At 41.6% G+C, this 12,751-nt stretch overlaps 1 protein-coding gene across 1 annotated transcript in view; it reads left to right on the plus strand.

Moving 5' to 3' along the window:
* Positions 1 to 12,751, plus strand: part of USP6 (ubiquitin specific peptidase 6) — a 53,305-nt gene that overhangs the window by 36,769 nt on the left and 3,785 nt on the right. Inside the window, 6 exon segments of the mRNA XM_055101784.2 lie at positions 1,615 to 1,701; positions 2,977 to 3,097; positions 8,033 to 8,224; positions 8,868 to 9,156; positions 10,575 to 11,011; positions 11,680 to 11,772. Of these exon segments, the coding sequence (XP_054957759.2) occupies positions 1,615 to 1,701; positions 2,977 to 3,097; positions 8,033 to 8,224; positions 8,868 to 9,156; positions 10,575 to 11,011; positions 11,680 to 11,772 (1,219 nt within the window).

The following is a 12,751-nucleotide window of genomic DNA, read 5'->3' on the forward strand; positions in this document are numbered from 1 at the left end:
ATGTGATTCTCACTTTTGCCCTTACAGTGACTCTTTTTTTTTTTTTTTTTTTTTGAGACGGAGTCTCGCTCTGTCGCCCAGGCTGGAGTGCAGTGGCGCGATCTCGGCTCACTGCAAGCTCCGCCTCCCGGGTTCACGCCATTCTCCTGCCTCAGCCTCCCGAGTAGCTGGGACTACAGGCGCCCGCTACCACGCCCGGCTAATTTTTTGTATTTTTAGTAGAGACGGGGTTTCACCGTGTTAGCCAGGATGGTCTCGATCTCCTGACCTTGTGATCCGCCCGCCTCGGCCTCCCAAAGTGCTGGGATTACAGGCGTGAGCCACCGCGCCCGGCCTACAGTGACTCTTTATCATGGTTTCATTACCTTCAATAGCCCATGTAATAACCACTATCATTTGCCAGATGAGCTGTAAAGTATGCCACTCTTATGTTATATTCCTTGCATTGCTTCCTTCTCCCCCACCCCCAGCTTTATTGAACTATAATTGACAAGTAGGAATTGTATATACATCTAAGACATACAGCTTATATTTCGATAATATGTATAAATTGTTGCACTGCTCCTTGTTAGGGCAAGGATGAGTAAATTTTTTTAAAAGTTGGAAAATTCACAAGGCCATCTTGACATAATCATTGGCAGTTAAAAGAAGTTACTCCATGGTGTATATGTGCCACATTTTCTTAATCCAGTCTGTCGTTGTTGGACATTTGGCTTGGTTCCAAGTCTTTGCTATTGTGAATAGTGCTGCAGTAAACATACGTGTGCATGTGTCTTTCTAGCAGCATGATTTATAATCCTTTGGGTATATACCCAGTAATGGGATGGCTGGGTCAAATGGTATTTCTAGTTCTAGATCCCTGAGGAATCGCCACACTGACTTCCACAATGGTTGAGCTAGTTTACAGTCCCACCAACAGTGTAAAAGTGTTCCTATTTCTCCACATCCTCTCCAGTACCTGTTGTTTCCTGACTTTTTAATGATCACCATTCTAACTGGTGTGAGATGGGTGCAGCACACCAACATGGCACATGTACACATATGTAACTAACCTGCATGTTGTGCACATGTACCCTAAAGCTTAAAGTATAATAAAAAAAAGAAGTTACTCCAAAAATGGTATGTAGCTTATAACTCTGAGTAGTTAAGGCAGTACTTAGCATGTACCACGTCAGCGATTCTGATTAAAGAAGACTTCTAAATATACAGCTTTCTGCAATGTGTCAGTGTTCTTGTCATGGAAAGATCTAATTATTTTAGTTTAATGTGAATTAAATCCTCTGATAGAATTAAGGATAGAATGAAGGATAATTGGTATTTGATTTCATGATTAGCTTATCTTGTAAAATTTTCGTGGGCCACATGGACTCCCTTAGAGACATCTGGCAGTCGTATGTCTACCCTTCTGTAAGCCCAGATAGAGGATGGGAAGCCAGAGTGTATTTGGTACTGGGCTGCAGCTAATGGATTAGGGTAAGTAACATTGAGCTGTCAACATGAGCATACTGCTGTGGCAAATGCCCCTTCCTAGGATTACTTCAAGAGAAGATGAAAGGGAGTTGGACCTCGAACCAGAAATGCTTCTTACACTCTTTTTGTTCTCTTCTGTTTCAGTGATAACTGTATGGGCTATCAATATCCATTCACTCTACGAGTTGTGCAGAAAGATGGGAACTCCTGTGCTTGGTGCCCACAGTATAGGTAAAGGGACCTGCAAAAGAATTACTTTAGTAGAATTTCAGCTTTAGATATTATACAATTTTCCTAAGATTTCCAATTTTGAGAAGTAAATAGTGAATAATGAGAAACTTAAGAATTGTGGCTGGGCACCGTGGCTCAGGCCTGTAATCCCATCACTTTGGGAAGCCGAGGCGGGTGGATCACCTGAGATCAGGAGTTTGAGACCAGCCTAACCTGGTAAAACCCCATCTCTACTAAAAATACAAAAATTAGTGGGGCATGGTGGTGCGTGCCTGTAATCCCAGCTACTTGGGAGACTGAGGCAGGAGAATCACTTGAACCCAGGAGGCAGAGACTGCAGTGAGCCAAGGTTGCGCCATTGCACTCCAGCCTGGGCAACAAGAGTGAAACTCTTGTCTCAAAAAAAGTTTTTCACTTCCTTTTGAGGTCAATAGATAAGTTTTGCTTTTGAGACTTAGCTGGTTTTATAAACTACAGTCCATACCAAATTCATAACTTGTGATAAACATTTATTACTCTATAAATTCACCTCGCCTTTTTTGTTTTGTTTTGTTTTGTTTTGAGATGGAGTCTCGCTGTGTCACCCAGGCTGGGGTGCAGTGGCTCAATCTTGGCTCACTGCAACCTCTGCCTCCCAGGTTCAAGCAATTCTCCTGCCTCAGCCTCCCGAGTAGCTGGGACTACAGTTGCACACCACTGTACCCAGCTAATTTTTGCATTTTTAGTAGGAATGGGGTTTCGCCATGTTAAACTGGTCTCGAACTCCTGACCTCAGGTGATCCACCCACCTCAGCCTCCCAAAGTGCTGGGATTACAGGCATGAGACACCATGCCCAGCCTCTGTAAACTTTTATATGCATTTATTTAATCTGCCATTTTACAAACAAGGAGCTAGGTGTTATACCAGATAAATTGTCCTACCTCAGAGCATTAAATAACTGAATTTGGAATTTCTTGCATGCTGTAGTATCTCAAACAGCCAATTCCCATGTCATTTATTTGCCATAAAGTTCACATCTTCCTGTGATTAACAGATGGTTATCAAGTACTTTGTAAAAATAAAGACTTGAAAAGTGAAAAGCATGATTCCGTGAAATGATAATAATTATTAATAAGTATCCTTACATTTATCAGAGTCTGAAGTTAGAAGCCCATGACAAATTGTGAGGCCCAAGAGGAAAGCAGAAAAGTAGGAAGGGAGAATATTTTTTATTAAGAAAATTTAAATTCCTTCATAATTATTTCTTCCTCTGTGGATCTTTCCCCCCTTTTTAGATTTTGCAGAGGCTGTAAAATTGATTGTGGGGAAGACAGAGCTTTCATTGGAAATGCCTATATTGCTGTGGATTGGCACCCCACAGCCCTTCACCTTCGCTATCAAACATCCCAGGAAAGGGTAAGTATTTAGGGCCACCGTAAAATGGTGGTTTTTATATGGGAAATTTCCACCAGTGTAACTATTATGCCATTTCTGTTTGACAATTTAAAAACAACCAGAAAAACCTTCATTGGCAGCCTCTATGGCACCTAATATATTGATATGTTTGCTTGAGCTTTTTCATTTTCCAGCTTCTGGAGTTCATTGTATTGGGGCATTGTCTTTGTCCATTTTGTGTTGCTATAACAGAGTACGTGAGGCTGGTAACTTACAAAGAAAAGAGGTTTACTTAGCTTACTACTATTCGGCAGCCTGGGAAGTTCAAGGACATGGTCCTGGCTTCTGGCAAAGACTTCTGTGCTGCATCATAACATGGCAGAGAAGAGCAAAGGAGAACAGACACAGGCAAGAGGGAGGACCAAACAGGAGGAAGATCCTCGCTTTCTAACAGCCCGCTCTCTTGGAAACTAAGTTCTCAGAAGAGAACTCACTACTGCAAGAATGGCACCAACCATTATGAGAGTTTCACCCCTATGACCCAAACACCTCCTACTAGGCCCCACCTCCTAACAACGCCACATTGGGAATCAGATTTCAACATGCATTTTGGTGGAGACAAATAAACCATATCCAAACTATAGCAGGCATTAAATTTCAAAAATATTAATAAGTAAATCTTGAAACAAAACTGTGTCTGGCCATGACATATCAATAAGCATCTCTCTGTTAAATATTATTGAAGTTGCAGCATTTGGTAACCAGGTAACCACAGTTACTTAGTTCAAGTGTGTCCCAGGGCTGTAGCTGCTCCCTTTAATAGGCAGAGTGATCAGAACAGTTAGAGAAAGGATTGAAATGTTTCCATTTTGGGTACCTAAGAGCACATCTCAATGGCCGCTCTTCACACTTCACATCCTTCTATTGTCGCTGTCTGGCCAGAGCAATTTTTAAATTTTGAAAATGTTGCTTCAGAAATAATTTTAATTCCATACCTAAAAATATTTGCCTCAGGCAGTTTTTAATCAACCAAATATTATTTGAAAGGTAAAGACATTAAGAATCTGATGGAGAGGTAAAAGCAACAGAGTCAAAGGAGTTCCTTAAGTCACATGAGGAATTGTAGTGGTTTTTGCATTTTTATGGCTCTTGATAGTTGGAAATTTCCTTTACTAGTTTTTAAAGCATTCCCTTTGGATAAGTTAATAATGGTAACTGACTTTTCTGTCTTGTTATGCTATGGAGGACTGGGGAAACTACCAATTCTAGACCTAGTTTCCTATTTAGATCCCAAAATATGCCCCACACACCGAGGCTCCTGGGAGCCCTTTCTAGGCAGGAATAAGTATAATTTGTGGATACTTGTCAAATGAAAGATCACTAGGCTAAAGCTAAAGAAAGCTGAAGAGAAACTAATGTTCTAGATCATGCTCACTAGCAAGGAGGGAAAATTTTACGAGTTGATAGATTCATAAATCTTTGTTAGCACAAAATCTGACAGGGCATTATTCTGACATTACTGTCAATGATGATAAATTATTTGGCTCTATAAATCTCTTCCTCTTTTTAACAAATCCAATGTGCAATCGGAAAAGCTCTTTAGGACATCCTGCTTATAGGAAACGGCCTACGTGACCTGTTAAATCTTACCCTACTTCCACTTTCAGTGATGCACTTAGGATACCATGGAAACAAAGGGCTGTTGATGCCTTGCTAGGGAGTGGGGCCATATGCCTAATCTGGGCTCCACTACATGTAGGGTTTCTGCATGTGCTTAGAAAGTCATGTAGACAAAAGAGATACTGTGGTTTAAATTGGGATTATTGCCCATATGCTTTATATTTTTTATTCCAGTGATTTCCCTTTTAGGAATTTATCTGAGGGGAGAATACTCTGTAATTACTCCATAATTTGCAGGCAAATATCATCATAGCATTTTTTAGGAGAGTAAAAAGTTATTAACAACTTATATTTGTCTCACATTAGAGGAATGGTTAAATAAAGCATGGTGTATTCATTGGATAAAATATAATGCAGTTGTTGAAAATGATTACTAGGAGTTTTTGCTAACATTTATGGGAACATGCTTACGATATGTGAACATTGTTTTAAAAACAAGACATAAAGTTGCATATACTGGAAATAATACCTTCAATATTGAAAAAAATACTATTTAGGAAAAAGGACAGAAGAAAATCTGCCAATATTTTGACAGTGGGTTGCCTTTGTATTAAGAATATAACAGGATTCCCTGCCTTTTTACATTTTTCTCTGCTTTCCAAAATTTCCACGTGAATATTATACCTAGTAATCAGAAAAAAATAGAGGGGCAATCACTCTTATCCTTTACATTTCTCTCCTGTTTGGACCTCAGATTCCTCAGTAGAAAATTAAACTAGATGCCAGCCTGGGCAATATGATGTCACCCTGTCTTTACAAAAAATGCACAAATTAGCCAGGTGTGGTGGTGTGCACCTATAGTCCCAGCTGCTTGGGAGGCTGAGGATGGAGGATTGCTTGAGCCCAAGAGATCAAGGCTGCAGTGAGCTGTGATCTCGCCAGTGCACTCCAGCCTGGGTAACAAAGCAAGACACTGTCTCAAAACAAAACAAAACAAAACAAAAAAACAAAAAAGAAAAAAAAAATTAAACTAGACAAATTCTTAGGCCTCTCTCTTTAATAGTCTTATATGAAAACTATTACTTCATTTCCTGTGTTTTGTGTTAAAGATGAGCTTTAAAGCAACTCTGAAAAAGAAGATGGTTCCTATAGGTAATTTATAGACTATTTAAACAGTAGTAGAGGATCTTAAGCATAGATCCCAAGAGGTAAAGGGAATCTTTATCACTTTGGGAAATTTTACTGATAAATAGAAATTATTGTCAGTACAGTCCACAAATGTTTTTTTATCAGCCTTCTTTCCTCCCTGTCTTCCTCTAGCACCATAGCCTGTGTTCCACAGAAAATATAGTCAATAAAATTCAACATTCTTTACTAGCTTACTCTAATTTGTGGTTGGCCATAAAGTATTCCTGGTAGAGATAATAGAGATAATATTTAACTGGCTATGAGAAAGGAAACACTATCGTATATGATACACCCCTTTTTCTACTCATTCCAACAACTATGATACAGCATGTTTCCTTTTGAAGCACATCAGTTTTTTCCTTGAGTGACCAGTTCAAAAGATGATGACAGTTAATATCTTGTTACTACAGAATTTGTACTCAAAAAGGAAGTCTATAACCCAAGTCCAAGCCAGATTTCCTTTTCTAAAAAAAACAATTTTCCTCTAAGTTCCCCTTTTTAAATGAGCTCTTTAGCCTGGGTAGTTATGCAGTGCTAGAACCGTAACTGCATGATCAAACCCAACCTTGCTAGTTTATAACAGCATTTGACAGCCTCGTGACTCTCATGTAGGGAAAAAGTCTCACCTGAAAACCCATGCTAAGCTGAATGTCTTATGCTGTGCCAATTTGTATTCCAGGCAGCCTAAGGTTCCCATCATGAGTTTCAGGAAGGGAAATTCATGGAGGAAGTTCACCTCTGGAAGGGAGGAGCAATAAATAGGGTGGGTGATGGACATACGTGACGTTTGCCACACAGAGGCAGTCAGTGTGGGCCTTGTGGTCCGGGCTGTGCTTTGGGACACAAATATATACTGTGTGAAGTCTTACAGTAGCATTCATAACCCTGACACTTCACCCACCTTCCCATACATTAGAGGGACAAACAGAAGGATCCCAGCTCTATGGTTCTTGATTGTTTGTCAGGTAGCAGCCAGGCATGGAGAGGGAAAAATTCTTTCTCTTCTGCTGCATTCTAGATCCTTCCTTCTCTCCTTCTTCATTCTACACCATCCCCAACATACATCCCTGCACCCCGCCCATTCTTTGCTCTCTCTCCTTTCTTACACTTGACTCCTTCTTGCTCCACAGCCTAACATGCTGATTAACAGGACCCCAAAGGTTTGGGTGGGTATTAGAGGCCTTCTCAACAAAAGCAGCACACTCTTGAGCTTGTTCTTCCTTTTGTTGCCATCTCAGATAAAAAGGCCCCATGAGGGAGGAGACAGATAATTATAGACTTGGTATTCTGATAACTCTGTGTTACATGGGATCAGATGCAAATGAGTTGTACCCTGTGGTGTTTCATGCTCTGCTGTGTTGTCTTCTCATGGTGAGCTTTTCTGTGCCCTCATTTCATCCAGCTCTGGTTTCTGTGTTTCATGTTATTTCTCCTAGCCTCGTAAACTCTGCAGCATACTAATAATGCTCTGGCTTTCTGATTAAAAATAAATGGCTTACTATCAGCACCCCTGGCTTGAGGGCCAGCTCACATGTAACCCCTTATAGGATTCCAAAGTTGTTAAATAAATTCAATTCTTTTTGTTTTTGTCATTTTGAAGCATTCAAAAATTTTTCAAGAAAAGTTATGGTCATATAAATAGAAATTTTATCCAGAATGTTACTGATGTAACATTTGTGAATAAATGTGTAGGTGTTGTATTTGCTCGGACTCTAGTTTGGGTTGTGTTTTCTTTTCCCTTTTTTTGAGACAGGGTCTCTCTCTGTCATCCGGGCTGGAGTGCAGTGGCGTAATCACAGCTCACTGCAACCTCTACCTCCCAGACTCAAGCAATCCTCTTGAGTAGCTGGGACTACAGACATGCGCCACAATGCCCAGCTAATTTTTAGATTTTTCTTTTACTGAGACAGGGTCTCACTCTGTTGGCCAGGCTGGTTTTGAACTCCTGGACTCAAGCGATTCCCCCCACCTCGGCCTCCTAAAGTGCTAGGATTACAGGCCTGAGCCATCATACCCAGCCAGTTGTATTTTCTTTTTCCTTATAAAGAGTAAAATAAGGGTGAGTGACCGAGCGGTTGATGCATAGCTAGATCACCAGTTTAAATGCCTTCCCACACACCCCTTTCCTCCTGTTCCCTCTACCTACAGGTTGTAGATAAGCATGAGAGTGTGGAGCAGAGTCGGCGAGCGCAAGCCGAGCCCATCAACCTGGACAGCTGTCTCCGTGCTTTCACCAGTGAGGAAGAGCTAGGGGAAAGTGAGATGTACTACTGTTCCAAGTGTAAGACCCACTGCCTAGCAACAAAGAAGCTGGATCTCTGGAGGCTTCCACCCTTCCTGGTATGTTACGGTCCTGCCTCTGAGAGAGCAGGAATCTAGCATAAAAGAAAGAAGACATGAACAAACAGGAGGTTTTGTTATTTTTGAGAATAAGACTTTTCCTGCAGCAGTGTTTAAATCACATTCTGTACAAGGTTTTTATGTTGAATACAGAGATGAATCTTTCTACAAATATTTGGTAGTTCCTTTTCCTAAAAAGCTCATAACCTAGAAGAAGAGATCAATCATGTAGCCCAGTAACTGCAATTCAGTGCGATGTGAGAACTGCCACAAGGGGTACAACGTGGTGAATGTGAACTTCAGGAGAGGGTGAACTTCTGGCTCTGTGGAGAGAGGAAGCTTAGGCTAGCCCTTTGTGGACTCTAGAAGAGCAACTGAGCCCGGAGGCAATACCCACTGCACATAGTCACGTGGCTGTGGCCACACTGCTGAGTTGAGCGTGTGTGCACAAGCACACCAATGCACTGGGGCCTGTGTAGAGGCCTTTATGAAACCATATTTTTGAAGTCTTTAAAAAATAATGAAGAGTAAATGTTCTGTTATATATTTCCAAACATTCACATGTATTTGACTTGTTTTTTCCATGTAAATTTTGTATCTTCAGAACCCTTTAATGCAATGTTTTCTACCTTTACTTCTCCAGATTATTCACCTTAAGCGATTTCAATTTGTAAATGATTAGTGGATAAAATCCCAGAAAATTGTCAAATTTCTTCGGGAAAGTTTTGATCCGAGTGCTTTTTTGGTACCACGAGACCCGGCCCTCTGCCAGCATAAACCACTCACACCCCAGGGGGATGAGCTCTCCAAGCCCAGGATTCTGGCAAGAGAGGTGAAGAAAGTGGATGCGCAGAGTTCAGCTGGAAAAGAGGACATGCTCCTGAGCAAAAGCCCATCCTCACTCAGCGCTAACAGCAGCAGCAGCCCAAAAGGTGAGGCCTGGGGGCCTTATGCAGTTGCTTTCTTGGGACTCCTGTAGGCTACATATGTTTCTCTGTCTTCTGTTCTGGAACATCAGGTTGGTTGGGTGGAAGGAACCTATCTGGAATCAGACCTATCTGTATTTGAGCTATGTAAGTTGTAGCAAGAGATTCAGCCTCCCTGAATCTATTTCCTCATCTGTAAAATGGAGATAATGCCAGGTTTACAGAGTTGAGAGTTTGACACATGGAGAGTAAAGCACTTCACACAGTGCCTGATGTATGGTAAACAGGAATGGTAGCTGCTGTCTTGTCCCCTTATAGTGAAAGTTCTGAGGTTCCCCATCTTTCAGGGGGTCTAGAGGATCAAAACTCCTTTTTTATTTATTTATTTTATTTTTTATTTTTTTGAGACAGGGTCTCACTCTGTCACCCAGGCTGGAGTGCAGTGGTGCAACACAGATCACAGCTCACTGCAGCCTGGACCTCCTGGGGTCAATCAGTTCTCCCACCTCAGCTTCCTGAGTAGCTGGGACTACAGGCATGCACCACTGCACCTGGCTAATTTTTGTATTTTTTGTAGAGATGGTGCTTCGCCATGTTTCCCAGGCTGGGCTCGAACTCCTGCACCCAAGTGAACCTCCTGCTTCGGCCTCCTAAAGTGCTGGGATTACAGGTGTGAGCCACTGTGCCTGGCCCAAAATGATTTTCATAAAAATACTGAGAAAATATGTGCTTTTTCACTTTTATTCTCTCACAGATGTACAATGGTATAAGAGAAAACATGACATGGAATAATATCGTCACTTTGACAGTGAAGTCTGTGCTAATGTATTGTACTTTTTCATTCCTCAGTTTTAATTTCTAATACAGGAAATATTGATAGATAAAATTCACATAAAAGTTCTAAAGGTTCTCAATAATTTTTAAAGGTATAAAAGGGGGTAGGGGTAAGAGGCTATAACTAAAAAGTTTAAAGCCTTGTAGGATTTTTGTGAGACACAGAGGTAACAACGGACAGCAGGAAATTCCCAGTACCATGCCTAACAATAGGAAGTACTCAGTAAATGGTGGTCACATTTTTTGTCTAATTTTACAAAGGAGAGGAATATGTATTTGGAAAACTCCTTACTCTAATAGTTGGATTTTTTTCAACTGAATCTGACATAAATCATCTTTCTGCTATTTTCTGAGTCCCTATAATGCACTTTATATTTTCAGGACATTGTTGCTTATAGGGACTTGGCATTGAAGAAGACAAAAATGTAACTTATTGGCTACATAATAGGAACCAAAGGGTAGCCAGTCACGACTCCCCTGTCTTTACCTTTGTGTGTACAGTTGCAAAGCTAACCTCGGAGTTAGCATTTGGGGCTGGCTTACTTTGTGGCATTTGGATTTGTGAATCTTTTCTTCTGTTCTGTTCACAGGTTCTCCTTCTTCATCAAGAAAAAGTGGAACCAGCTGTCCCTCCAGCAAAAACAGCAGCCCTAATAGCAGCCCACGGACTTTGGGGAGGAGCAAAGGGAGGCTCCGGCTGCCCCAGATTGGCAGCAAAAATAAGCCGTCAAGTAGTAAGAAGAACTTGGATGCCAGCAAAGAGAATGGGGCTGGGCAGATCTGTGAGCTGGCTGACGCCTTGAGCCGAGGGCATATGCTGGGGGGCAGCCAACCAGAGCTGGTCACTCCTCAGGACCATGAGGTAGCTTTGGCCAATGGATTCCTTTATGAGCATGAAGCATGTGGCAATGGCTGTGGCGATGGCTACAGCAATGGTCAGCTTGGAAACCACAGTGAAGAAGACAGCACTGATGACCAAAGAGAAGACACTCATATTAAGCCTATTTATAATCTATATGCAATTTCAGTAAGTGGTTTATTATACGGTTTTCAGAGAGTGGTCTGTGTTTTGTTCACTTGTCTTCATGTATTCATCAGCAAGTATTTTTCAGGTCCTGCTAATTTCCTAGCATTGAGCTTAGTGATAGACAAAGTTAACATTGAAATCTGGGCTCACAGATGTGGTGTGGTGGCTCACACCTGTAATCCCAGCACTTTAGAAGGCTGAGACAGGAGGATCGCTTGAGCCCAGGAGTTTGAGACCAGCTTGGGCCCCGTCTCTACAAATAATTTTAAAATGGAGCGAGGTATGGTGGTATGTGCCTGTGGTCCCAGCTACTTGGAAGGCTGAGGCAGAAGGATCACCTGAGCCCAGAAGGTCAAGTCTTTAGAGAGTTGTGATCACTCGACTGCACCCCAGCCTGGGTGATAGAGCAAGTCCCTGTCTCAAAATAATAATAATAATAATAGTAATTACAATTATAAAATGATTGTTTATCCACACAAGACTTGGAGCTTATGACTTTTGTATTTTGCTTTTTGCTTATTTTGGTTTTAGAGAAAGAGGGTTCTAAAATATTTTCTCACCTACTGATCATTTACGTGATCAGTGTTCTCCTGCTCAGATCTTAGTGCTATACCCTGGCCATAGTACAGTTAACTACTAACATACCTCCACTCTCTTATCTCTTACAGTGCCATTCAGGAATTCTGAGTGGGGGCCATTACATCACTTATGCCAAAAACCCAAACTGCAAGTGGTACTGTTATAATGACAGCAGCTGTGAGGTAAACATTCTCAATCTTTGAATGAAAGTTAGAATATCAACAGAACTGGGGAACATTTGTTGAAATAATGGACTATCTCTTGAATAGGAAATAGATATTTCTGTTAGAATCAATATATAGATGCTGTCAGTATTAAAGGAACAAAAGTGATATGCAGAGCAGGGAATGAAAACATGAGTAGTGAGGAAAAATAAAGAGTTAGTTGACCGGGCGCAGTGGCTCATGCCTGTAATCCCAGCACTTTGGGAGGCTGAGGCAGGCTTAGGAGGTGGATCACTTGATGTCAGGAGTTCGAGACCAGACTGGCCAACATGGTGAAACCCCATCTCTACTAAAAATACAAAAATTAGTTGGGCATGTTGGCGCATGCCTGTAATCCCAGCTACTCGGGAGGCTGAGGCAGGAGAATGGCTTGAACCTGGGAGGTGAAGGTTGCAGTGAGCCAAGACTGTACCACTGCACTCCAGCCCGAGCAACAGAGCAAGGCTCTGTCTCAAAAAAAAAAAAAAAAAAAAAAAAAGGAGTTAGTTAATGCAAAAAGCTCCTATCTTCTAGACTGTTAGAATTTGATGGGGTTGGGCCGAGCGCGGTGGCTCATGCCTATAATCCCAGCACTTTGGGAGGCCAAGGTGGGCGGATCATGAGGTCAGGAGATAGAGGCCATCCTGGCTAATATGGTGAAACCCCATCTCTACTAAAACTACAAAAAATTAGCCAGATGTGGTGGCACATGCCTGTAGTCCCAGCTGCTCGGGAGGCTGAGGCAGGAGAATCGCTTGAACCCAGGAGGCAGAGGTTGCAGTGAGCTGAGATTGCACCAGTGCACACCAGCCTGGTGACAGAGCGAGACTTCATCTCAAAAAAATAAATAAATACAAAATAAATAATTAGAATTTGATGGGGTTTTAGGTCATTCTGTTTTGACTTGTCTATGGTCAAAATATTTTCCCCAAAGCAAACATTGGAAATAATGGGGCTC

This window comes from Pan paniscus, chromosome 19 (genome assembly GCF_029289425.2).
Source record: "Pan paniscus chromosome 19, NHGRI_mPanPan1-v2.0_pri, whole genome shotgun sequence".
NCBI classification, from domain to species: domain Eukaryota; kingdom Metazoa; phylum Chordata; class Mammalia; order Primates; family Hominidae; genus Pan; species Pan paniscus.